This window comes from Herpailurus yagouaroundi, unplaced genomic scaffold (assembly GCF_014898765.1).
Source record: "Herpailurus yagouaroundi ecotype Mexico unplaced genomic scaffold, PumYag 196, whole genome shotgun sequence".
Taxonomy (NCBI): domain Eukaryota; kingdom Metazoa; phylum Chordata; class Mammalia; order Carnivora; family Felidae; genus Herpailurus; species Herpailurus yagouaroundi.
In genome coordinates, this window is record NW_024412427.1 from 30370177 (window position 1) to 30397956 (window position 27780).

A 27780-nucleotide genomic window follows, 5' to 3' on the forward strand; every position below is an offset into this window, starting at 1 on the left:
CTCTCTCTCTCTGTCTCTCAAAAATAAATAAACATTTAAAAAAATTTTTTTTAAAGAGTGACTGATGGGCATAAATAGCTATAACAAAATGACAGCCATTTATCTTGGGCATCAAGTAAAATAACTTTAACATTAGCACTGCTTTTTAATCAAAGTAATATATGCATGGTTTTAAAAAAAGAGACAAAACGCATCCTAAAGAGCTTTATAACAAATAATAGTTCCCTCCACTCCCTGAGCCTAAACCTACTGTGCCGAGATGACTGGTTTTAACCTTTCCTTCAAGACTTTTGTTGCCGTATCAGTTTTAGCCAACCAGTGTCACTCAATTCCCATTTTCCAGAATGAGGAAAGTAAGACCTTTCTCTTGACCATCCAGTTTTGATCAGCTACACCTTTATTTTTCTATCTATCAAGGTTGGTAAAATTTACATTCTGACTTATAACCATAGTTCTGTCTTTTGTCTGAAAGTTCATTCTGAAAGTTGGAAACTAATAAATATCATTTACACAGTTGTGATCATGTAAACATTGTCCGTGTTCGGCCAGGCAATATTACATTTGTCTCCAGGGGTTTGCTGCCCCAGTCCTTCTACCACTTGAAGGAAAACATGTCCAGTGACAGAATTAGTCACTGTGCTCACATTCTAGCACGCCCCGGGTTGGTGTGCTTCCTTTTCACATCATGACTTCTTATATTGTTATTTTCCCTAGAGTTCCTAATTTCTTGTTTTGATTGAAGATTTTGTTTTCTATTTATTCAGAAATTCAAATCTCTTCTTCTACTGAATGGAGTCCATTGTTCTTTAAAGGTCACTGATCTCCCCTTTAATCACTGGCCAATTGCTACAATAGTAATCCAGGAATTTCTTTTGTCTGGACTCCTGGATTAGTTCTACTCTTTATCCCATAAGTCATTTGCTATCTTAAATGGCTTCTATAAAAAGTTACATGGGAGATAATTGACTGAATCTATTCTGTATTCATACTTGATAGCTTTGCTGAGTATAAAATTCTAGGCCCCAAATCATTTTCCTCTCAGAACTTTGGACCTATTTTTTCATTCATTCAACAAATAATTGTTCAGTATTTGATATGTATAGAGTGTCTTACAGGCACTGGGAATGTAGCCAATAAAACAAAATTTTCTGCTTTTGTGAAGCTTATGTTCTAGTTAGGGAAGACCAATAATAAAAAAAAAAATGGAAGTAAATTATATAACTTATTAGAAGGTACTGAGTGCTATGTAGAAAAGCAAAGCTGGAAACTCCTTTTAATTGACTGTTGGGCCATCTGGATTGATTCTTCTCTATATTTCGAATTTGTATTACTACCTTTTGCCTTTGGTGTGTGTTCTTAGAGTGTTTCCTATCCTAAGCTGTTTAACACATTTTATTTTATTTCATTTCATTTTTTAAAGTTTATTTAAGTAATCTCTACATCCAATGTGGGGCTTGAAGCCACGACCCCGAGATCAAGAATCGAATGCTCTTCCAGCTGACCCAGCCAGACTCCCTAGCAGTTACATTTTAAATGCCAAGGGCTTGGGGCGCCTGGGTGGCTCAGTGGGTTGAGCGTCTGACTTCGGCTCAGGTCATGATCTCATGGTCCGTGAGTTTGAGCCCCGTGTCGGGCTCTGTGCTGACCGCTCAGAGCCAGGAGCCTGTTTTGGATGCTGTGTCTCCCTCTCTCTCTGACCCTCCCCCATTCATGCTCTGTCTCTCTCTGTCTCAAAAATAAATAAACGTTAAAAAAAAATTTTTTTTTAATAAATAAATGCCAAGGGCTTTTATTTTATGTGTCTTTTCCATAGAATATTTTTCTTACTTTTTGGAAATAATTCTTAATTGAGACACATCAAATAGAAGAGTACAGAAAACTGCATATACAGATTTAAGTTGAAACTGTTCCACCTGGTCCTTTCCATTTCAAATTAACAGAAGGTAGAATGTGGAAGACCCACCTTGCTCTGGTGTTCTCTTCAGTGACAATGAGTTCAGGTGCTGAGGTGAGGTGGCACCATTGGGTGACAACATCAAAGACGTGGCCATGCAGGTGCCACCTCTGTGTACTGGTGGCTGTTTCCAGAGAGAACATGGAGGTGGGGGGTAGTATTGTGTGGAAAGCAGCCATCCTGAGTGGGGAAGCATGGAGCCTAGTGTGGCTAATGAGGACTCTGAAATTCCTCTCCAAGGCAAGGAAAGCCTCTGACATTTTAAGCAGGGGAAAGGATCAGTTAGGGTTTTTTTTTTTTTTTTTTTTTTTTTTTTAACACTAGAGAGTGGCAGGATGGATGGGAGGAAGCTGGAATCTAGGTGAGGCCTGAACAGAGGCAGGTGCTCAGACAGACGTGACAGATAGGATATTAGGCAAGAGTCTGAATTCAGGTTTCTGGCTTGGGTGATCATGTCAATCATTCTCTGAATTACACAAAAGGAAGGAAAGAGTTCTTTTCCTCTTTCTTTCCTAGCATTGATAAATTCAGTCCTGGACATTTAAAGGAGCTTTTGAGATATAATAATGTCCAGCAGGTTGGAAGTAATTAATAGAAATTTGCCTTCAGGAGAATTTGGAGCAGATTTCTATCGTTAACAAATAACATGAGTAAAGTTGCTCAGGATGAGAAGAGAAACGAGTTTGGAACAGAATATCAGTGTTTTTGTTTTGTTTTTAACTTGATTGAGGTATAACTTACATACAATGAACTGCACCCATTTAAAGTATACAGTTCAATGAGTTTTGACAGGGGTACACTCGTGAAACCTCCACCACCAGATGGAACATCTCCATCACCCCCAAAGTTTTCCTTAGTAGGCAACTACTGGTCAGCTTTGTCCCACTGTAGATTAGTTTGCTTCTAGAATTTTGTCTGGTTTTGTGTCTAGCTTCTTTCACTTAGCATAACCCATTTGACACTCACCACATAGCTGCATGTGTCAGTAGTTCCTTTTTATTGCCGAGTGGTATACCACATTTCATTTAACCATTCACTAGTTGATATTGATTTGGGTTGTTTCCTTGTTTTGGCTCTTATGAATAAAGCTCTGTGAACATCCGTGTACATGTCTATGTGGATATGTTTTCATTTCTTTTGGATAAATAGGAATGGAAGATCTGAGTCATATGGTAGCTGTATGTTCAACTTTTTAAGAAACTGCCAGTATTGTAAAGAGGTTGTGACATTTTATGTTCCCACCAGTAAGAGGTCTGATAGCTCCAAATCCTTCACATACCTACTAAAAGGCAACAAATTTTAACAAACTCTTAACAAAAGATACACAAATGGCCAAGACGCTCAGGGACATCATTAATCATCACAGAAATGCAAATTAAAACCACAAGACACCATCACACACCTATTAGAATGACTAGAATTTACATCTTACGTGTAAGGATTTTTAGTAGGGTTGTCTTTTTGTAATCGAGTTGTAAGTTGTCCTTATGTATTCTGGATACAAGTCCTTGGTCAAATATAGGTATCTGAATAATTAATTTTGTGGTTTGTTTCATTTTCTTAACTGTGACTTTTGAAAAGCAAAAGCTTTAATTTTGAAAACATCCAATTTACCAATATTTGAGGGTTTTTTTTGTTTTAAGTTTATTTACCTCTTTTGAGAGAGAGCAGGACGGGCAGAGAGAGACAGAGAGAGACAGAGAGACAGCATCCCAAGCAGGCTCTGCACTGTCAATGCAGAGCCCAGAGCCGGGCTCGAACTCACAAATCCAGATGGTGACCTGACGGGAAACCAAGAGTCCCACACTTAACAGACTGAGCCACCCAGGTGCCTCTACCAATATTTGGTTTTATGGATCATGTTTTCTGTATTATACAAAATCTTTACCTATCCCAAGGTGGCAAATTTTCTCCTGTCTTTTCTTCTGGGTTTGTAGTTTTAGCTTTTACATTTAAGCCTATGGTCCATTTAGAGTTAATTTTTTGTGTATGGCAAAGCAATTTCTGAAGGGTGGAAGAAGATCCTCGAAGGATACCAAGATACTAAAGAAGATTATGTTTTTGAAGCTGTGAAAGAAGCAGGTAGGGTCAGTGGTGTCAAATGCTTTAGAAGGCAAATTTGATTATGGCTGAAAAGTAGTTACTGGATATGGCAATTTACTGAACGCCCACTCTGTGCCAAGCACATCGCTTTTGCTCTCAAGTTGTTTGGTCTGTCGGAGTGGGGGTAGATTATGCTTTGAAGAAATGTATGGGTAAGAGAAAAGTTGAAGGTGGACATAGTGGAAGATGTTTTGTTTTTGAGATGTGGGTAGTGTAATTGATGGGAAAGACCCTGAAAAGGCTGTAGAGAATAGGACCCAGGTCCTGAGTTCAAGCCCCACGTTGGGCGTGGAGCCTACTTAAAAAAAAAAAAAAAGAATTGGACCCAGAGCCCAGTGGAGGGATTAGCTTTGACAAGGAGGGACCCAAGGCTCACCCAGATTGGGTTCCAGAAAGGAAAATGGAGAAGAGTTGGGTTGGAAGACAGGTATTCCCGCATATCTGAGAGATGGAGGAGTGAAATTAATCTAAACAATTACCATCTGAATCCTGCGTAACGCAGGTGTTACAATTTTCCACGCGAGAAGTTTGCTCCGAGAAATTGTCATTTGGTCCCCATCACGTGGTATGCGAGGCAGTGGGTGCACAACACAGCACAGAAGCCGCTTAGACCCCACAACTCAGAGTCCAATCCCCGGCGCGACTCTCGGGACTACACGCTCCAGGATGCATCGGGGCCAACGCAAGAAGCGGCCTCCCAGAGTCGACTCTCGATTGGAGGCGGTGGCGGGGGCTGTGACGCGCCGACTGGAAGGCCCGCCTCCGCTCCGAGCTTCCCAGGATCAAAATCTTCTCCGAGTACCGCCATGCGTCCGGACCAGGCCACGTCCTGGTACAGGCGGATGTCCGCCGTCTACGCGCTGGGCGCCTGGACCCTGCTAGGCTCCTTGATTTTTTTAGGACGGAAAAAGAGCAAAGTACCAGGTACGGTTCTCCGGCAGCCTTCGGTGAGGCGTCCCCAGGGGGTTATATAAGCGGTTTAGCTGTGCCGCAAGCACCGGGTTTATTCTGCAAAACCAGTGGGAACGATTGCTTAGAGCCATTCGTTATAATAGAATCTACCCGGAACTACTTTTTAAGTCCCCCTGCCTACGTCTTGTTGATGGAGGCCGTTTTTACACTTAGAATTTGAAGAATCTATTTAAGGCCCCAGAGGGAATGTCAAAGACCCTGGACGGTGACTTAAAGAGGTGATGCCTCGGTTACATTAGCCCCCGTTGTAGTTGGCGAGCAAACACTTCAGCACCCCCGCCAGCCGAGTACTAAAACCTTCCCAGTTACTGGGCGGAAAAGGAAATCCCTGAGCCTTCAGAAATATGCTGGAAATCCATAGATATCTGTAAGACTTTCTGGTTGCCTGGGGCTGAAGGGAAGGGGGGCGGGGCTTGCCAAACGGAATGGGGTTTCTTTTTGTGAATGAAAGCCATTTAGTGGTACATTTCAAAGGAGTTAATTGTACGATATGTTAAGTATATCTGGATAAAGCTGTTAGGTGATAACTGCTGAAGATTACATTGGTGATGACGATTATCAGTGGCCTGAGAATACTAGTGTCCAGTATTGAGCATTTGAAAACATTGCAGTGTCTGTAGTGCTCATGTCATATTTTTTTTTCCTTTTACAGAAAGGAAATACAGTGTCAGAAATCTGATGGGGGTGGGGGTAGTTCTCACCTCAGTTTATTTGATTTCTGAGGCTTGACTAATAATTTTAAGGACGGATTGCTGTCTTAAAAGTTCATCATTCAGGTGTTCCATTTTTTTGAAAGGCAATGAAGTAGAGCAAAAGGATGTCGCAAGAAATGAAATGCTCGAGCCGCCGAAAGGGTTTTACGTGGAAACAATTGTCACATATAAAGAAGATTTTGTTCCAGTCACTGACAGGATCCTCAACTTTTGGAAATCATGGACTGGTGGCCCTGGACCAGAATCCTGATTAACTGCTGAAAGCTGAAAACCGGGACTGGGTTCAGCATATACATTTGATGGATGCCTTAATTTCCAGTTTATGTTTGTGAAAAGTGTATCCATTTAATTTAAATTCTGCTGTGAAATATAATCACTAGTAATATGCAATAAATATTTCCTTGAAGAAAAGTAAACTCGCATATATGAGGTGTCCCTCAATACATGAATGAAAGGTTGAACTGAAATTTCACATTGAGCTTCCATAAGCTCAGTTTTCTGAAACTAGTTCATGTAACTTTGTATTTCTTTCATGTTGCTGGAAGACATGGCTTTAGGGGTCCCTTTAAGGTTATATTCAGCAAGTCCCCACCTACGTTTAGGGATTTATAGAAACACTTTGGGTACTATTGAGTACTTGGTAAGTGTGTTATAAATTAGATTTTAGGGGCACCTGGGTCGTTCAGTCAGTTAAGCATCTGACTCTTGATTTCGGCTCAGGTCATGATCTCACAGTTCTTGAGATTGTTCCCCGCATCAGGCTCTGCTGACAGTGCGAAGCCTGCTTGGGATTCTCTCTCCCTCTCTCTATGCCCCTCCCCTGCCTCTCAAAATAAATGAATAAATAAACTTAAAAAAATTAAAAATAAATCTGTTTTGTGCAGTGATACTTAACTGATAGCATCACATGCCTGGGCCCTAGCTGCAAAGGAGGCTGGGAAAGTGAATTTCTGGCTTCTGTACTAGGGATTCATGGACTTTTAAGGGAGGAAGTTCAGGGCACTTGGGTGGCTCAGTCACTTAAGCATCCAACTCTTGGTATGGACTCAGATCATGATCTTGCGGTCGTGAGATTGAGCCTCCCGTTGGGCTCTGCCCTGAGCTCTCAGCCTAGAGCTTGCTTTGGATTCTCTCTCTGTCTCTCTGCCCCTTCCCCACTTAATGTGCTATCACTCTCTCGCTTGCTCTCTCTCTCTCATAATAAATAAACATTTAAAGAAATATTTTTTACAGGGGGAACTTCTCCAGATATGCAAAGGATGTTCAAAAAAATTCTAGGCAAGTAGATAACCATGACAAATGTCCACTCCAGGCAGTAAGCCAGACTTTTTTTTTTAAATGTTTGTTTATTTTTGAGAGAGACAGAGTGTGAGCAGGGGAGGGGCAGAAAGAGAGGGAGACACAGAACCCGAAGCAAGCTCCAGGCTCTGAGCTGTTAGCACAGAGCCTGACATGGGGCCCAAACCCAGGAACTGCAAGATCATGACCTGAACTGAAGTCGGATGCTTAACCAACTGAGCCAGCCAGGTGCCCCAGACTTTTATCGGGAAGTACCAAAATGCCAGCATTTGTATCTAGATCATTTTCCCCAGAGAATTTCCTCTAGTTTCCTACCTGCAGGTAGACACCTGGCTGTAGGAGTTCTGGGAGCTGGATGGGGGAGGGGCTTAGGGTATTTGGTTAGAATATATATTTCCATGTAGTCCAGTGCTCTGTCCTCTGGCTGCTACCATGAGTATCCCCAAGCAGAAACCCCAACTCTCCTGAATAAAGGGCAGGGATATTACTGGCTCTGAAGTGGTGGTGGGCACCTCGGGGTCCAGCTGCTTATACAGACCCATGCATCCTTCTGTTTTCAGCCCTCCCTCTCCACCTCTACCTCCAGTGTTCTGCTGCCCCCAGTTACTGAGATCTTTCCAGTTTCTGTGAGGCTAAATATCTGGCTTCTTATCAGTGTTCTCTTTGCAGGTCCTGGCAAAGATTCTTTGCTTGACAAAACTTAAGTTGGGCTCCTGAAACTTCTCCAAGGCCCCTCTGTGCATTTCCTTGTTAAGTCCTGCTCTAGCAAGAACCCTGCTAAGTCATTTTAACTAGAACTCTCCACACTTAATACCTGATCACCTTGATATCTGATCAGGTTCCTCATCCTCCACCATCCGTCTGGTGATGCCTGAACAGCCTAGCCTGTCTTCAGCAAGGATCCCGTTAGGTCAGCTTAACCAACCAGAACCTCCTTGTTGCTGATGTTTCCTTCCGGTAATTTCCCATCCACTGACTCCCACTCTGCTCCTTGACTGGAAATTCCCCATTGCCCATGCTGTATTCAGAGTTGAGCCCCCTCTCTCCCTGCCCTGAATAAAGTCTGCTTTACTGTATTTTAACAAGGGTAATTGAATATTTTTTTCTTTAACAGCGCTAAGGATTCTGGTTCTTCCCCTCCATTATGTGGCTCCTAGTTTCATCAAAGTGGAAGTTTGTGTTTACCCATGAGAAGATTTTTAGTGTCAGCTCTACTCAAAAAATTTAAAAGCTTTCATAGATAGATGATAGATATATCTGCTTACATTTTCTTCTTGTTTAAAACACTTCAACCCCAACTGCTTGTGCTAAGACCATGTTCTTCCTCCACAACACTTCTCTTTTTTACATTTTTTATGTCTTTATTTTATTTTGAGAGAGAGACAGAGTGTGAGTGGGGGGAGGGGCAGAGAGAGGGAGACAGAATCCGAAGCAGGCGCCAGGCTCTGCGCTGTCAGCACAGAGCCCGATGCGGGGCTTGAACTCAGACTGTGAGATCATGACCTGAGCCGAAGTCGGGCGCTTAACAGACTGAGCCACCCAGGCACCCCACAACACTTCTAACCAACTAGTAAAACAGAACAAATTGTGACTCCAAACAGCTTGGAGCCACAGTGATTCCTACAGTTTAGCCAAATTGTGGCCCAAATAGACCTTTGTGGACTAATCTAACAACTAAATATAATTTATAATGTTTCTCTGGGAAGAAGTTTTAAGAATTCCAAACATCCATGTTGCAAATGCAACTTAAATGTACGTTCAGAAGTTGGGAACTGCCTGTTGGAGAAAAGTTTGCAGGTTTGGAAACGAGCTTCCTTAAATTCAGAGGTCTGGCAGTATTGACTGAGTGACTTTTCTTTTTTTAAAAGATAGGCTTTATAGAAAGTGGGGGTTGCTTTTTGCTGCTAGTAACTGTGGCCTGACCACAGCAGCTTACATTCATAAGGGTTTGTTCTCATAGGAGCATCCAGCAGTAGGCTGTCCAGGGCTGGTAGAAGGGATTCATGGAGTCATCTTAGGCCCAGGATCCTTCTGTCCTTCTGATTCTCCATTCATAGAAAGTGGTTTCCATCCTCTCATTCACAGGATGGCTGCTGAAGACTCCACACTCCCGGACAGGAGGGAATGGAGCGCTGCAAAGGGACATGGTAGCTGCCTGCCGTCTCTTACCTGAGCATTCCTTGAGTCCCACCTGACAACTTCCGCTTACATTTCATTGGCCACCCTGAGCTGATGGGAGTTGGCGGTGCACTTGTGTAACTGGGCATATTGCTCTTCTGTTGCTAAGGTAGACAGGGAGAACAGATTTGGGGTGGCAACTTGGAAATCTGCCTTGGAGTCCCCGAGGAGGCCTTTCATCTGTGTCCTTTATAAGCGTGTAACCTAGTTGTGCAGAAGAGTCGAGAGAGCAGTCCTACACGGCTATCCTTAAAGAGACCGGCCAGCCAGGTAGGTCCTCGGCTGGCATCCAGGAACTTGGATTTCCTCCGAGTTTCTACCATTCTCTGACTGATAAGACTGGCTCCCTGTTGCTAAACTGTGCAAACAATGTGGTTCTTTGCGGAATACCTTCCTTTCCATTTGAGAATCTGGGAATTTGGTGCATGCTAGACAGAAGTGTGGTGTCTAAATGGGGTGTCTCTTGATCGGATGGGTGCCCCCAAATGTGGGACGACGATCAGGTGGAAGTCGGTGATGCTCGAGGTGAAAGAGTTCACCTGAGGCAGAACAAAGGGGATAGAAGTTAACTGAATACACCGCCAGGGAGTGGCGGGCTGGATAGCAGAGGAGAGGCTGTCTGCAACGAGGCAGTGGGTTAGAGCTGTTTTTAAAGGGAGAAGAAGAGGAGATACGGCAATGTATGGAATTCTCCCTTTTCTGGTAACTGCCTACTTGTAAGTAGTCCACTGGTCATTTAGGGTCTGTGGATATTTTGAGGTGGGTCACCTGAAGGGCCTGTCTGTATTCAGCCAGGTGGTCGCTGTGGGCCCTTTCCACATTCCATTGCTCAAGCCTGTTTTCCTAAAAGCAGCCTCTACAAGAAGGTACCTACATCAACAGTCCCCAGTCAAAACTGTGGGCACGGAGTCTCTAACGAGCTTCCTGGTAAACACTTTGGAAATGTCACATGATGCCAGAGGAATCCAGCACCGGAAAACTGTACCGGAAGAAGAGTCTGGAAGACTGGGCCTGGTTCCCTCTGGACTTTGCCCCACGTGCCTTTTTCCTTTGCAGATTTTGCTTTGTATCTTTTCACTGTAAGTTGTCATAGCCATGAGTATGACTATCTGCTGAGTCCTGGGAGTCCTGTTAGGGAATCACCAAACCTGGGGGTGGTCCTGTGGATCCTGTGCACACTACCCATGCAAAGTCCATCTAGAAAAGGATGGATGGCTATTCTAAAGTTGAGGATTGTCAAAATACACTTTTCAAGGGGCACCTGGCTGGCTTATACAGTAGACCCCACAACTCTTGATTTTGGGGTTGTGAGTTCAAGCCCTACATTGGGCTTACAGATTACTTAAAAATAAAATCATATATATATATGTGTGTGTGTGTGTGTGTGTGTATACATATATATACATATATATATACTTTTCAAAAAATTAAAAACATGAATCTAATATAAAACCAGACGAGCAAATATCAAAGACTTGTTCAACTACTCAATGAAAAAAACAGTAGGATGATAAAGCTAGTTCAAGGAGCATAGGGGAACAGGGATAATTTAGGCATTGGAGAAAAATGTTAGAATAAGGTTTCTGGTTAATATTCTACAGGGTGGTAAATACCTATATTTAGTGGTTTTGTTTGTTTGTTTCCTAGACAGGAATCACTTTTATCCTCATTGGTCAAAAATCTACAAGTTGATGTGTAACCTTTTAATCATAGGTAAATGATGGGTCAAACAAAGGTACATTCCCCTAGATAATTAAGGAACTTTTAAGTGGGCCTGTAAAAAATCTTTGAGTGGAACCTAATTCCAATTGTGTGTCGAGGGGGGAGGTTTCCCACACCAAAGCAATTCTTGGACACTAGCTGTGGGTCCTACAGTTCAACTCCACTCTGACACTATTTACCCAGAGAGAGCATCAGATCCCACAGATCAAGGGCTCCATCCTGCAAGACTGTCACTTCCCCCCCAGATGCCAGTCACAGCCCAAGTCCTTCTCACCTGTGCTTCTGCTTGTGGCAGTACACTTCCAACTCTCTCTTTGGACTTCAGACACCAGTCTCAAGTCCAGGTTGTTACCTATATTTTGACCCACCGGCTATATATAGATCAGAGATTCCCATGACCCCCTCCTTGTGTTCCATTAATGTGCTAGAGCAGCTCACAGAAACTCAGGGAAACATTTTACTGACTAGGTGAGTCGCTTAGTATGAAGGGAAGTAACTCAGGGAATGTACATTTATTCCAATCAACCATCTAATGTTTTAAATTTTTTTTTAACGTTTATTTATTTTTGAGACAGAGAGAGACAGAGCATGAACAGGGGAGGGGCAGAGAGAGAGGGAGACACAGAATCGGAAGCAGGCTCCAGGCTCTGAGCCATCAGCCCAGAGCCCAACGCGGGGCTCGAACTCACGGACCGCGAGATCGTGACCTGAGCTGAAGTCGGACGCTTAACCGACTGAGCCACCCAGGCGCCCCAACTATCTAATGTTTTAGATGGAAGCACAGGGCCAGGTGTGGGGAAAGGGAGCAGAGCTTCCATGTTCTCTCCAAGCACGTGTCTCTCCAATATCCATGCATTTACCAATGTGGAAGCTTTCCAAACCCCATCCTTTTAGGGTTTTATGGAGGCTTCATTACATAGGCATGACTGATTAAATCCTGGGCCATTGTCGATGGAACCATATCTCCAGCCCCTTTACTCTCCCCAGAGGTTGGGGGTGAGACTAAAAGTTCTAACCCTGTAATCACATGATTGGATCTCCTGACAACCAGGCCTCATCTTTAGGTGGAGTCCAAAAATCACCTCATTAATGTAACAAAAGACACATTTATCACTGTCATCACTTAGGAAATTCCAAGGATTTTAGGAGCTCTGTACCAGGAATAAAAGAAGACCAAATATATATTTCTTATTATAAATCACCATATCACAGATTATTAAACACATTAAAAGCACTTGCTAGGGGCACCTGGGTGGCTCAGTCGAGTGACTTCGGCTCAGGTCATGATCTCACCATTCATGAGTTGGAACCCTGCGTTGGGCTCTCTGCTGATAGCTCAGAGCCTGGAGCCCACTTTGGAATCTCTGTCTCCCTCTCTCTCTGCTCCTTCCCTGCTCGCACTCTGTCTCCTTCTCTCTTGAAAATAAATAAACATTAAAAAAAAATTTTTTTAAAGTACTTGCTACCTTCTTTTCGCCTGATACTCCAAGTTTAGGATAATTTTTCTTTACAGCATCCTGACAGCACTCAGTCATTGGCAGTGTCAGGACTCAGGGGCTCAGTTTCCAGCCCTGCCTGGTAATTGCTGCCTCACCAAACACCACAGGTGAGTTGAGGGTCACATCCAAGGTAAGGAAGTAATTTGAGAGGATTTTGTGGAAGGGATCAGATAGGCAGGGCTGAGATGTAAGGGAGATGATTCATTTTCAGAAATACCAAATAAAAGCTATGCTGTCTAATTAATAATAGGTTTACAACCTATTGGAAATATGTACAACCCCCCCCCCCCCCCCGTGGAGTCCCAAACCTTTAGACACTTCACTTCCAGGTTCTTCTTCCCGTCTCCCTTTTGTGGGCTTATTTTTGCTGGCTTTGCAATGAGCATGCGCCAAAGAACAAAGGGAGGAGGGACTGAAAGTCTCTACATCACCTCAGGGAATGTACATTTGTTCCAGTCGGACTACTTTTTGCCTTACATGCGCATAAGCAACATCTGGGTAAGGCTGTAACCTCTGTAGTACTCAGCCAATAAGGAACCAGGGGAGGGACTTGCATGCTAGGAGATAAATTGTCTGTTGTAACTGCCCGGGGTGTGCCTGTCCATCAGACACCTGCTCTTACAAGAATGTTGATTAAAGCCTCACTTCACCATGCTGAGTCTCCGTGTCTCTCCTTTGATTGGGTTGATGGGCTTATTTCTAACAGGGTCGTTGTGGTGATAGCTATCAGCCCTAACAGGGCTATCTTGCCATGTTTATGTATTTTTTCTGTCACAGATTCAGCATATGTCAAAATGAACATGAGACTCTCCTGACCTTTGTCTATTTTCAGAGAAGAAAATCATACCCAATTGTGTACTGATGGAACCAGAAATATATCTAAGTGGCAGAAGTCAAAGAAGCAACAGTTAAGGTTCTCCTAAGCCATCGAGATCCACCTACTGGGGCTGAAAAATAAGCTTTTGGGGGGACACTGTGCTCCAGAGTGCTCTAGCATGCAGAGTGTTGGGCTTTAAACACTCAGTGGAGCTCTGCTTTACCCTGAATTAGACTTTTATTCAAACTTTTTTTTTTTTTTTTTTTTTTTTGAGAGAGAGAGAACGCAAGATGGGGAGAGAGGCAGAGGAACACAGAGAATCTTAAGCACTGAATTAGAGTTTTTAAGATTAATTACATGATCTATCATCATTTCCAAAACGACAGATTTGGCCCAGACAGATATGATGGATATATGTAATTGTAAAAATATGCTTAGGTTATTTGCTTCAAGATCATTTTTTGAGATCTCCTGTATTATGTTTACTCCTCACCACAATCCAGATAAGATATTATCCTCACTTTACAGATAAGAAGACTGAGGCCAAATGAGGTTAAACCATATTTCCTAAGGTCACACAGAAAGGCATAGAGCTGGGACAGAAAGCAAGGGTTTTCTGGCACCAAAGCTTAAGCTTTTCACATCATACCAACCTCCTCTCATAAAGCGGAGAGGGAGCTATTGACTATAAGCTTTGAAAAGAAACACTGAAAACTTCTTATTTTTCTAGAATCCAAATGCCAGAAAGTTCAAGTTACCGGAATGTTTTATGCTGTTGTGAGAGCCAGATCACAAATGAAAAACTACCCAGGGTTCTAAATTTATTTTTTTAATGTTTATTTGTTTTTGAGAGAGAGAGACACACACACAGAGTGCAAGTGGGGGAGGAGCAGAAAGAGAGGGAGACACAGAATCTGAGCAGGCTCCAGGCTCTGAGCTGTCAGCACAGAGCCTGATGTGGGGCTTGAACCCATGAACCGTGAGATCATGACCTAAGTCGAAAGTCAGATGCTTAACTGACTGAATCAACCAGGTGCCCCTTCCCTCCCCCATCAGGGTTCTATTAGAAACGGAAGTTCAGGAGCACCCGGGTGGCTCATTCAGCTAAGTGACTCTTGATCTCAGCTCAGGTCTTGATCTCAGGGTCATGAGTTTGAGCCCAGCATTGAGCCCTATGTTGGGTGTGAAGCCTACTTGAAAAAAAAGTTCAGTGAATTTAAGATAATTAGCAATTTGACCACATATTCTATCCATTGGCTATATTACATGTTATCTAATAGAATGGTGGTTGCTGGGGCGCCTGGGTGGCGCAGTCAGTTAAGCGTCCGACTTCAGCCAGGTCACGATCTCGTGGTCCGTGAGTTCGAGCCCCGCGTCGGGCTCTGGGCTGATGGCTCAGAGCCTGGAGCCTGTTTCCGATTCTGTGTCTCCCTCTCTCTCTGCCCCTTCCCTGTTCATGCTCTGTCTCTCTCTGTCCCAAAAATAAATAAACGTTGAAAAAAAAAATTAAAAAAAAAAAAAGAATGGTGGTTGATGATTTGGGACAGAGCAGCATCCTGTATCATCAGAGAAAGGATGAAGGTGCAAAGGGAATTTTTAGTATTACGTGTATTTCTAGTGCTAAAATATGTCATATCCAGATATTACTATACACAAAAAATATCTCCCATAGCACAACTAACTCAGAAGCAGAAGCTGTCTAGTTCATTTTTGACTTATTCTTTCTTCATTTGTTCATTCACCTATTCAGGTCATGTCCATAGAGTACCTACCATAGTCACCACCCTGGAGGGAATGTAAAAGTAATTATTCTACGCACAACTCACAGGTTCTGGGATGAACAGTTACTTCTTTGTCTCCAACTTATATCAGGTTAATAACATCTTCCATTTAAAATGGCTGGAAATGGACAGTTCATTAACACAGTGTCTTCAGAAAAGTACTCCTATTTGGAATTTGTGGCGGAGACTGTTGACTTTTTCTTCCACAGGAGTATTTGTCAAAGTCTATTGCCTCTTTGAAAGGAAAGTGGGGCTACATCAGTAAGAGGGTGTGAGTGAGTGATGAGCCATTTCCTGGGCATGGGCTCCTCTTCCTGAGGCCCCTCACACTGGAGGAGCAGGAAGGTGGGCCTGAGCCATCTGACTAGACCATTCTGATAAAGACAACTCCTAAAGAATGGTAGAACAACAAAACAAGGGATGCCTAGCTGGCTCAGTTGGTAGCATGTGCAAATCTCAGGGTTGTGAGCTCGAGCCCCACGTTGGGTGTAGAGATTACTTAACAAGAAAAAAAATTTTTTTAATATGAAATTTATTGTCAAATTGGTTTCCATACAACACCCAGTGCTCATCCCAACAGGTGCCCTCCTCAATGCCCACCCCCCACCCCCCATCAACCCTCACTTTATTTTCAGTTTTTAAGAGTCTCTTATGGTTTGGCTCCCTCCCTCCCCTTTTTTTTTTTCCTTCCCTTCCCCTCCCCCCATGGTCTTCTGTTACGTTTCTCAGGATCCACATAAGAGTGAAAATATATGGTATCTGTCTTTCTCTGTGTGACTTATTTCACTTAGCATAACACTCTCCAGTTCCATCCACGTTGCTACAAAAGGCCATATTTCATTCTTATTGCCACGTAGTATTCCATTGTATATATAAGCCACATTTTCTTTATCCATTCCTCAGTTGATGGACATTTAGGCTCTTTCCATAATTTGGCTATTGTTGAAAGTGCTGCTATAAACATTGGGGTACAAGTGCCCCTATGCATCAGCACTCCTGTATCTCTTGGGTAAATTCCTAGCAGTGCTATTGCTGGGTCATAGGGTAGATGTATTTTTAATTTTTTGAGGCACCTCCACACTGTTTTCCAGAGCAGCTGCACCAGTTTGCATTCCCACCAAAAGTGCAAGAGGGTTCCCGTTTCTCCATATCCTCTCCAGCGTCTATAGTCTCCTGATTTGTTCATTTTAGCCACTCGGACTGGCATGAGGTGGTATCTCAGTGTGGTTTTGATTTGTATTTCCCTGATGAGGAGTGTCGTTGAGCAACTTTTCATGTGCCTGTTGGCCATTTGGATGTCTTCTTTAGAGAAGTGTCTATGTCTTCTGCCCATTTCTTCACTGGATTATTTGTTTTTCAGGGAGAGAGAGAATCTTAAGCAGACTCCATGCCCAGCATGACTGTGAGATTATGACCTGAGCTGATATCAAGAGTTGGATGCTTAACCAACTGAGCCACCCAGGTGCCCCTTATTAGTGTTGTTTGTAAATGTTATAGGAATCAATATTTAACAATTTTTCTTAGTTGTAATTTCTAATATAGTAAATCTCCTTGGATATAAGCTAGATAAGCAAAAGCTGTTTGGGGTGTTCCATAGTTTTTAGTAATGTAAAGGGGTCTTGACATGGTTGTGCCTGGCTGGCTCAGTCGGTAGAACATGTGACTCTTGGAGTCATTGGGGGCAGAGTTTCTTAAAAAAAATTAAAAATATGGGGCACCTGGGTGGCTCAGTTGGTTGCTTAATTGATTCAGCTCTGATAGTTTGTAAGTTTGAGCCCTCAGCTGAAAGCCCTCTTCGGATCCTTTGTCCAGCCCCCTCCAACGCACTGGTTCTCCAGTTAATCTTTGTCAGTTTAATTGTCAGACCCAGCCAGAGACCCTAGGAGTGAGAAAAACTTAAAATCTGAAATTTGTTTACATTAAATCAGCAGAGCTTAAACATTTTACCTCAAGACCCCTTTCAAGTTTAAAAAAAAAAATTTAAGTTTATTTATTTTGAAAGAGAAAAGTACAAATAGTTATTTAAATTTTACATGACAGAGTGGCCTTCATAAGAAAACGAAGACCCGAAGAAACAGTTAGAACTGTGTATTCTTACGCTATTTATTTTTTATTATTTTATTAAACATTTTTTAAAGATGTTTAATTTTTTTTGAGAGAGAGAGAGACAGAGTCTGAGCAGGGGAGGGGCAGAGAGAGAGGGAGACACAGAATCCAAAGTAGGCTCCAGGCTCTGAGCTGTCAGCACAGAGGCCAACGAATGCTCTTCAAGCACAGGTCTGGAATCCATGAACGGTGAGATCATGACCTGAGCCAAAGTCAGACGCCCAACCGACTGAGGCACCCAGGCACCCCTTTTACGCTATTTTTGATGGAGAGTGGACATCATGGAGGAATATGACAGGCCAAGGAGTATGAGGTAAGCATAGTAAACTGGAGGAAACTTTGAAAGGCCTGTTTGTTCTTGCCATCCCTTTGTCTTTGGAGATAAGAATGCACCTCTCACCCATGGGTTTATGGCCTGTTTCAGGATAGAAGGGTGGGGGGAAGGTCAGAGTGACTTTCCTGCTTCTGCCTCTTTCTCAAGCTCCATTAAAGTATTCAATATGCCAACGTGCCTTATTTTGGGATAGCCTGTTCTTAATACCCAGTAATACTAGAAGGCACACGGAAAGGGGCTTTATTTTTATCAGTGATAATAATTTGTTAGGGTAATACTTGTACAGTCCTTTGCGCCTTTCAAATCATTTTTACACAGTCTATTTTATTTAAACCTCCTCTAACAACCCTGGATGGGGGAGCTGCCAAGTATTAGTATTAGAGAAACGAGAATTACAGGATCATGTATCTCCGCACTACCATGGCATGGTTAAGTCGAATGAATACTTACATACTGTAGTTAAATGGCTATTTTAGGCAGCAGATTCTGTTCTGTTTGGTTTCTGAGAAGCACTGAGGCAGGAAAACAAGAGAAAAGGAATTTGGGAACATCTGGACGGAAGGGTGGAAGGAGGAACACGGGATTAGGATTCAGGACAAAGCTGGGATTTAGGGATGATTGGCTCTTAGGTCGGAGATGTGAGAAACATCCGGTGCAGAAACTGCGGTTTGGGCACAACTGAGTCTGGGTAGGGGGTGACAGCTGGGCGCGGGTTTCTGGGTCCCAAGGTCCGAGCTGGGCCCACCTGTGGCCTGGGCGGGACTGAGGGAGGGGCGGGGCCTATCACCAGGTGGGCGTGACCTATGCTGGCGAGGCCAACCTGTAGGTGGGCGTGGCCGACGTAGGAGGGCCGCCGCCAACCGGGTCTGACTGGGCCGTCCGGCGCGCTTCCTGGTGTCACCCCCAGAGGGCGCCGGCCACTGAGCCGCCCGCAGAGTCGCGAGGCCGGAAGGAGCGCGGCGCCGCCCCACTCGCCCCAACCGCCGCCATGAAAGCCGTGGTGCAGCGCGTCACCCGGGCCAGCGTCACAGGTCAGTCGGGCGGGGCCGGGGCCGGGGCCGGGCCCGGGAGGAACCACCCCTGACCCCGCTCCCGGCTGTCCCCGTCCGCCCCCGCGAGGGTTCCCCCGCGCCGTCCCCGGGGCCCTTCCAGCCGCCAACGGCCCTGGCGAGCTCGGCCCCCGCAGCCCCAAGTCCCTGGGCCGGCTCCGGGCGTCGCCGCGGCTGCAGAGCCGTCCACGTGCCCGGCGGGCCCTGGCGCGGCCCTGGCTGCAGGGCTCCGTTTTGGGTTCACGCTAAACGCGCCTTATTATTACCGTTTTTTGTTTGTTTTGTTTTTTGTTTTTGTTTTGTTTGTTTGTTTGTTTTGTCTGACTACCGGGTGGCAGAATCTTTGAGCATCCCCGCGGCCCGTTCTTCGGTGGAATGTTGCACAAACAACACGTAGGCAGCATTTCCAGAGCAAGGACCCCCTCCCCCTCCCCTTTATAATGTTCTATTTTAAATTTCCTATTTTTGCCCATTGTCTAAATGTCCCAATGTTTATGGAGCTTGACTGCCAATAAAATGCACAGATATGAAGAGTTGTTCTTACGGTTGAGTTGTGACAGTTATGTACACGTGACCAGCGCCCCATAAGACAGAATGTTCCCCGCGTGAGGACACCTCTCACTCGCCTAACCCTGCAGGGATGGGGTTAGAATCTAAAGAATCTTGGATGAAATGTTTCTCTTTGCCACCAGTTTCTTGTGGACCAAGCCACCCGACCATTAGTCATCGCTGGATCTACTGTAGTCTAGTTTGAACATCAGGGGTGCAGATGATTAATGTATATAAGATAGTCGTTTTAAAAACAAACCCAGTTAAAAAGATGTTAAAAAAAATTAATGACTAATTTTAGATTGCCTTCTAGACTTCGGTTTGTTTTGTTTTGTTTTTGCAGAATTATAGTATTGTCTCAGTCCAAGTATTTCCAGATAGACTTTTCTTCCAGCCGAGTCTACACCAAGTACATGTTCTTATGTCCATAAAAGTATAAATCTAAAAAAAACGAAGCAACAGAATCCCGTAAAGAAACAACCAAACCCAGGAAAACCATATATTTACATCAGAGGGTCTACTTTTCAACCCTGCCTAGTGATTTCTAAGTTGTTCTGTTAACTCGTTTTGGATATGGTCCTGAAATAGCAAGGAACAGAATAGCATTGGGATTTATGGGATTTTAAAACGAAGGTTTTTTGGTATTTCAGTTAATATTTAAATTCACAGAAACTGGGAAAATTAGTAGATGAGAAGATTTTTTGCCTCTTTGAGCAAAATTTTACATTCTACTCCATATGGTCATCACCAATGAGTGAAGTTTGGAGAATTTTAATCTTCTCTTACTTGAACTCTTCATTCTGCTGATCTGGAATATTGAAAACATGTGTTTTGTGAGATTTGCTAAATTGTTTGATTTTAATTTACAATTTAAATTGTATGCTCATGTTAAAAACCAACAAACCTGCCTGTTAAACAAGTTAAGGGTATTAAAAAAAGATACAGGTATTAATTGTGGGAAGGTTTTGAATAAAGTGGAATTCTTTCTCAGTGCTGGAGGGACCTTCAAGGTAGGCAGGCCTTCTAGTTCAATTGTAATGGAAAGACATTTTCTGATTCCTTTAGAATGTGACTGGCTTCACTGAAATGTGGTTGTACATGAATGGCATTTTATTGCAGGGGTTCTAAAATGTCACTTCTGATTTTATGGTTGGGACAGACTACAGTGTTAGGATTCATATTTTATTATATGGCAGGCTCACTTAATGAGATTGGTCAAGCACATTTTGATGCCTTAGCATGGTTATTGTGATAATCTAATTTTAAAAGCTTTATTATGGAACACTTCAAATGTATTTGTTTGGTTACACAGGCAGCAAAGTGTGGTAACCATGTCCCATTCCTCAGCTTCAGCATCTAAAATTTGAATAGAATCATGTTGGGAAGAGGTTCTGAAATGCGTTTGAATGAATGAGTTAATTTGAGAGCTTGTGAATTCTTCTCAAAGAAGTGGTCAGAGGTGATGCCAGTATACATGGGAAATTGACCAAAGATCTCAGGTCTTTTCTAGTCCTGTGATCTGTTGCCTAAAATGGCGATTCTCAAGTTTTTTTCCCTTGAAAATCCATTTGCCTATAATAAAAGATCCTTTTGAACCTTCTGGTTCTTCTACTTGTCGCTGGAGGTGGGGAGCAAAACTACTCTAGCATAAGAGAGCAGCTAACTGTGTCATATACAGGCTTTGGGGCATAATTTGTTTCTTATTAAAACAATAATACATTATAAAAATGTTGAAACTCCTCAGATAGTGATTTGAATCACTTTAAATACTGATTCTGCTTTTGAGAATCTATTCTAAGAAGAGAATCCTAATTATAGGAAAAGATTTAGAGGAATGAATAGCAGAGCATGGAGCATTCTTAGAGGGCAGTGAAACTACTCTATGATAATGTAAGGTGGATACATGTCATTATATATTTGTCCAACAAATCTGCAGAATATCACATCAAGAGTGAACCCTAATGTAAACTATGGACTTTGAATGATAATGTTGTGCCAGTGCAGGTTCATCAATTGTAAGGAATGTTCCCCTTCCGTGGGGGATGTTGACAATGGGGAAGCTATGCATTATGGGGGCAGTGAGTATAGGGGAATCTGTATACCTTTGCTCAATTTTGTTGTGAACCTAAAACTGCTTTAAATTGTAAAATGTAAAGTCTAGTATTCAAAGATTTTCACCACAGTGTTATTTATTGAAGTGAGAATTTTGAAACAAGCCATATATCCAGCCAAATGAGATGGTTAGTTGGTCCATTGGATGGAATGCAACTGTTCGACTTGATGGGATGCAACTATTAAAAGATGTTTAGGAAAATCTTATAACGTGAAAAAATCCTTATGCAATGTTAAGAGAAAAGGTGGAACACAAAAATTTATGTATGTTATTGCAGTAATTGAAAACAAATATAAGGGGCGCCTGGGTGGCGCAGTCGGTTAAGCGTCCGACTTCAGCCAGGTCACGATCTCGCGGTCCGGGAGTTCGAGCCCCGCGTCAGGCTCTGGGCTGATGGCTCGGAGCCTGGAGCCTGTTTCCGATTCTGTGTCTCCCTCTCTCTCTGCCCCTCCCCCGTTCATGCTCTGTCTCTCTCTGTCCCCAAAATAAATAAATGTTGAAAAAAAAATTAAAAAAAAAAAAAAAAAAAAGAAAACAAATATAAAGTAAAACATATGAATAGAGAAAATATCAAAGGGAAATTATTGAAATATTGAAACGCTTGTCTTTGGGTGTTCTTTTGTCCTTCCTGTTTCTTATATTTTCCAAATTTTCTATGTTGTGTATGCATTAGTTTAATGGTGGATATAACTCAATAACCATTCTTTTTAAGCTTTTAAAACGTACTATGGGGAAAATTTGAAAAATATTTTGATATTGTAAGAAAATAATACTGATTTATTTAAAGCACAAATAAAGCTTGATTGTGTTCTAAAGCAACAAGCCAGGGGCGCCTGGGTGGCGCAGTCGGTTAAGCGTCCGACTTCAGCCAGGTCACGATCTCGCGGTCCGGGAGTTCGAGCCCCGCGTCGGGCTCTGGGCTGATGGCTCAGAGCCTGGAGCCTGTTTCCGATTCTGTGTCTCCCTCTCTCTCTGCCCCTCCCCCGTTCATGCTCTGTCTCTCTCTGTCCCAAAAATAAATAAACGTTGAAAAAAAAAAAAATTTTAAAGCAACAAGCCAGCCACCCCAGTTTTTTACTGCTTATTTCAGGTAGATTATTCCTGTTTCAGCTTCTGAGTCATTGGCTCAAAGGACAGTAAATCATTCATAGTCCATTGTAAGAAAAGTAGCACAGAAGAACATTTTTTTTAGCATAAAAAGAAGAGAAATTAAGCTTTACTTATACTTGGTTTGGAATGGGTTGATGCTGATGCTTCCCTGGGGTCTGCATAGCAGGTGATCCCTTGTCAGGGTGAAGGAAGGGGGGGGTTCCTCATTCTTTCCTTAACTTGTTAGATATTATAACATGTTACAGTCTATGATGCCTTTTCATGTATATTTATAGATATTATTATCTAGCAGACACAAACAAGAAAATGGCAGAGTTGACCCTTCTCCCGATTGGAATGTTAGGTTAATAGATGGTAAAATAACAAGATGTCAGTAACATGATGAGGTTTGGCAAAAAGTTGGCCAAAAATATGGACAGTTATGAAGATTAACATTTGAAATATGGATTTAGGTTCACTGTAACCATGATGGATCTTAGCCTAAGAACTGAACCAGCACTGAGATACTGCCTAATGGTGGTAGAGGTATGCATTTGACTATAAATACATACACAAATGTTTGGAATATATGTTTAGAGATTTGTTTTTTTTGTGGATGAGGTACATGATTGAAAGGGATTTGGAGGTCATTGGCTTAGAATACAAACTTGAGTACTAAACTAGGACATAATAGAAGTTTGCTGACTTGAAGCTTAACTTTTAAACTATGGTTTTTATATATATTTATCTTCTTGCAGTAAGTAGAAAAATTCTTTTTCTGACATAAATGTTTATTATTTTGTACTATCTGTATATTATGTACCATATTTGCTAATTCTGAAGAAAAGCAAGCATCTCCTTTCAGAGAATTAGTGCAGCTGGGCTGGATTCCCTGGGGAGGAAAACTCTTGTGTTTTTACAGATAGGCAAACTTTATCATGGAAAGTTTGAGGTATCCTGCCCAAGGTAACAGAAGAAAATGTGGCCCTAAAAGTTAGCTTAATGGTTGTTAACAGCTCGTTCATTCCAGATATAAAATCAGAAAGGACCTAAATCTTGATAGTCTTACTGCATTTATGAAACTCATTTTTCAATACCCACTGACTTTACCAAAGAAGTTCTAATAAGTATGTGTGATGTTTAAACATTCTTGTGGTTACTTAAAAGTTCATCATGGCACCTGTTTGGTTCTGAGTTTCTTTCCTCTTTTGTTTCCTTTCTAGTTGGAGGAGAGCAAATAAGTGCAATTGGACGGGGAATCTGTGTGTTGCTGGGTATTTCTCTGGAAGATACACAGAAGGAACTGGAGCACATGTAAGAGGCGGATTTCTAAGTCATTTCTGTTTGAATGGGATATGTCCTGGATATATCTGTAGCTCTGTATTTCTACCTGCCTAGCTATCTGAATTATGTATATACATTCACTGGGAACTTCCATGATATTTTGTTCCTGTGAAGTGAGCCCCTGTTACTTTTTTTGTCTGTCCTGTTTGATGTAATGTGGTTATCTCTGTGTTTCAGATGAGGGGGCCAAGGAAGAGTAATTTGTCAGATGATACCCACCAAGTCAGCAGCAGAGCTGAACCCAACAGCCTTGGTCCCTATTTGCTGCTATATCCATGAACCATTCTCTTAATGCAAAACGGAACTTGTTTTCTTATGAATGATTTCTGTTTCCAGTTTGAGCAATATGATCTGGGCACCATTTATCCATTTAAAAAATGTCCAGTTGTTCATCGTACACATAGGATCTGGAGCTCTGATAGTTCACTGACTTGCCTAAGATCATGAAATGTATTTAGCAAAAAGCCTGAATTCAAATTAGAATCTATGCTACGTGGGGCGCCTGGGTGGCTCAGTCGGTTAAGTGTTTGACTTCTGCTCAGGTCATGATCTCGCCATTGATGGGTTCAAGCCCCATGTCAGGCTCTGTGCTGACAGCTCAGAGCCTGGAGCCTGTTTCGGATTCTGTCTCTCTTTCTCTCTGCCCCTCCCCTGCTCATGCTCTGTCTCTCTATCTCTCGAAAATAAATAAACATTAGAAAAAAATTAAAAAAAAAAAAAAAAAAAGAATCATCTAGGCTACCTGACTTGGAAGCTGGTGCTCTTTTTACTGAGGTAGAGGAGTTTGTCGTTATGTTCTTTTTCAACAGGTGACACTTTGGGGGTATGGAGTGTGTTGGGGGCTTATGATTCTTCAGGTTTCTCTAACCACTGTTTTCCTGCTTAGGGTCAGAAAGATTTTAAACCTGCGTGTGTTTGAGGATGAGAGTGGGAAACACTGGTCGAAGAGTGTGATGGACAAACAGTATGAGGTACTGTGCATCAGCCAGTTCACCCTCCAGTGCGTGCTCAAGGGGAACAAGCCTGACTTTCACCTGGCAATGCCCACAGAGCAGGCAGAAAGCTTCTACAACAGCTTCCTGGAGCAGCTGCGTAAGACCTACAGGCCGGAGCTCATCAAAGGTAGGCAGAAGGGTGAGCCGCCCAAGAGGAGAGTCTCTGGCACACTTCTAGGCAGGTCGAAAAGAGAATCTGCGATTATGGCATCTCTTTTTCCAGAAAGTTTGTTGTTTGTGCTTATCACTTAAAACAACGTAGTGGCTGCTGCTACTGCTGTTGTGGTAGGAGTTCTCTGAATGCCACGGGTACTGTTTACTCTTTTTCATTCTTTCTTTATTTTTTTAATGTTTATTTATTTATTTTGGGAGAGAGAGACTGTGAGTGCCTGCATGTGTGAGGGAGGGGCAGAGAGAGGGAGAGAGAGAATTCCAAGCAGGCTCCTTGCTGTCAGTGCAGAGCCCCATTAGGGACGTGATTCCACGAACCGCAAGATCATGACCTGAGCCAAAATCAAGAGGCAATACTTCACCAGCTGAGTCACCCAGGCACCCCACCCTTTTTCATTCTTCTGTTCACATTTGAAATATTTAGCAACCCAGAAGTGTGTTTGATATAGTGGTGTTTAATTTTGCTTGCTTATGATGTCTGACAGAGAAGACAGTGCAGGTACAAATGTGAGTCAAGTGGCATTTTATTTAAAAATTTTTTTAATTACTTATTTTTGAGAGAGAGAGAAAGAGAAAGAGCATGAGTGAGGGAGAAGCAGGGAGAGACAGAGACACAGAATCTGAAGCAGGCTCTAGACTCTGAGCTGTCAGCATAGAGCCCCGTGTGGGGTTCAGATCCATGAACTGTGAGATCATGACCTGAGCCGAAGTCAGACGATTAACTGACTGAGCCACCCAGGCGCCCTATAGCCATGTGTCATTTTAAATTTCTAGTAGCCATATTAAAAGAAAGTAAAAAGAAACAAGTGAAATTAATTTTATTTAGTTTTATTTACTTATTTATTTAAAAGTTTATTTACTTATTTTGAGAGAGAGAGAGAGAGAGAGAAAGAACATGAGCAGGGAAGGGGCAGAGAGAGAAGAGAATCCCAAGCAGGCTCCACACTTGTCAGCACAGAGTCCAATGTGGGACTTGAAATTATGAACCGGGAGATCATGACCTGAGCTGATGTCAAGAGTCAGATGCTTAACTGACTGAACCACCCAGGCGTCCCTGAAATTAATTTTAAAAGTATATTTTATTTAACTCAGTATATCCAAAATAGTATGATTTCACCTTTTAATCAATATAAAAAGTTATTGAGATAATTTTCATTCTTTTTTTTGTGCTAAAGTCATCTAAATCTGGTGTGTAGTTTATACATATAGCCCATCTAAATTTGGACCAGCCACATTTCAAATACCCAATAGCTGTGTGTGTGTAATGGCTATCATATTGGATAGTGAAGGTTTAGGTCTTTACTTAACTGTTTATTGGAAGGAATGCCAACCTAGTTTGAGATTTAGTCTAGAAAATGCCTTGCTCTAGTGGTCTTGGTTTACGGGAGAATTATGAATCTGAAATTATGTGTCTTTTTAAAAAGGGGACCATTCATTTCTAGTCTGTTTTCAGGTTTCTGGAGGGCACATTGCATTTAATACCATCATGTTTTGTCTTTTTCTTCAGTTATTAGAATGTTTAGCCTCCTTTGGTAATACATCTCAGTGTGAGACTTTCCTAAGAATGTCTCAATATCTAATTACAATTTCTTTTGCTGCCATCATACCCTTTTATAGACATCTAAGAGTTGTTAACAGTTAACTCTGTGGTATCTCCTATACTTTGACTTTCTCTGGAAGAAACAAACCCTGATCCCTTATTTATTGTATCTGTTTTCAGCCATAAGTAAGAAAAGTTACTGCCTAATTTTGAAGCTCTGTAGCAAAGCCCCACATTGAGGATTATCAGCTCATCAGATTACTTACGTTTAGAAGAGTGATATTCCTATTCCTCTTTGGCATTTCCTTTTATCTTATTTCTCCTCTTACTTGTGTAAGGTGTCTCTTTGCCATTATCAGGACATCCCTGCCTAAATCCCACTCTTTACTTGGGTCTTGGTTGAATGGAATGTATTTGCCTCTTCTGGAAATAATCCAAGTTTAGAGCTCCATTCACAAGTCTGGTCATGGATGTCTCCAGTGTTTTCTCCCACCCTGTGTCAACGGGGTTCCTTCTGCATGGACTTACTGCAGACATATTTCTTCCCAAAATTCAGTAGTTAAGTCAAGTCTTCTGAATAATTATTTTTCTTTGCTGAGCTGGGGATTAAATGCTGTCATCATTGTCTCCTCTGATTGGTATTTGTAGAATCATCCCATTGCTCAGTAATCTCAGACAAATTTTGGAACACCCTGAAGTCCCTTGAAAGGACGAGCACAAGGAATACCGTAAGAGTGTAAGTGAAGGCATTTTAGGTGGCGGAACACTGGTGCTTGTTAAGGAATGCCCAAATGAAAACAAATGAGCATTCACCTGAGTCCTTAAAGAGGAGTGTTTTGTGTAGTATTAGGTGTTTTGTTTTCCTGTTACTTTTTTAATAAAGTTTACTTATTTATTTTGAGAGAGACAGAGAGCACATGCGCGCTGCATGAGTCGGAGAAGGGCAGAAAGACAGGGAGAGAGAGAATCCAAAGCAGACTCTGCACTGTCAGCATGGAGCTGATGTGGGGCTCGAACTCATGAACTGTGAGATTATGACCTTGAGCTGAAATCAAGAGTTGGGCACTTAACCAACTGAGCCACCCAGGCACCCATGTGCCTTTTACTTTTTGAAATGATGTGTATTTTGTCCAGGTAATTCTGTGAAGTGCCTGAAGCAGTGTACTGTTAACAATATAATTTTATAATGGGTCACAGTTTAAGTTTGTGAGGATATGATATATGTGATCGTTTTGATGAAAAATTGATGTGATTTATACAAAAAGTTTTAATCAATTTATTTCCAAGTCCTTCGGGCTTTCAGAAACAACTACAGTGATATCAGTAGGGTCTCTCTTGTTCTTTCAGCTTTTTATCTCTTTTGTGGTCTTTCATGGAACAAGACGCAGAGAGCATGTTGTACACACTTGCTATGTTTTGGTTAATTTTGAGTTTTTGGCTTCCAGCTCCAGT

The 27780-nt window shown here is 42.3% G+C and overlaps 2 protein-coding genes across 5 annotated transcripts in view; both read left to right on the forward strand.

Moving 5' to 3' along the window:
* The first annotated feature begins 4796 nt into the window (after nt 1-4796).
* Nucleotides 4797-6164, forward strand: SMIM26 (small integral membrane protein 26). The gene is made up of 2 exons (XM_040447816.1): nt 4797-4981; nt 5826-6164. Exons 1-2 carry the CDS (start codon nt 4864-4866, stop codon nt 5990-5992), a joined length of 285 nt encoding a protein of 94 aa, XP_040303750.1. The 5' UTR covers nt 4797-4863; the 3' UTR covers nt 5993-6164.
* Nucleotides 6165-18354: 12190 nt separating this feature from the next.
* The window catches only part of DTD1 (D-aminoacyl-tRNA deacylase 1), a 200969-nt gene continuing 191543 nt past the window's right edge, over nt 18355-27780 (forward strand). For all 4 annotated transcript variants that reach the window (XR_005782163.1, XM_040447817.1, XM_040447818.1 and 1 more), the window contains exons 1-3: nt 18355-18509; nt 23502-23592; nt 24509-24744. Coding sequence is in view for 3 of the 4 variants with exons in the window: in XM_040447817.1 (XP_040303751.1) it covers nt 18467-18509; nt 23502-23592; nt 24509-24744 (370 nt within the window). In the remaining variant the exon portion in view is untranslated. The remainder of the gene's footprint in view (nt 18510-23501; nt 23593-24508; nt 24745-27780) is intronic.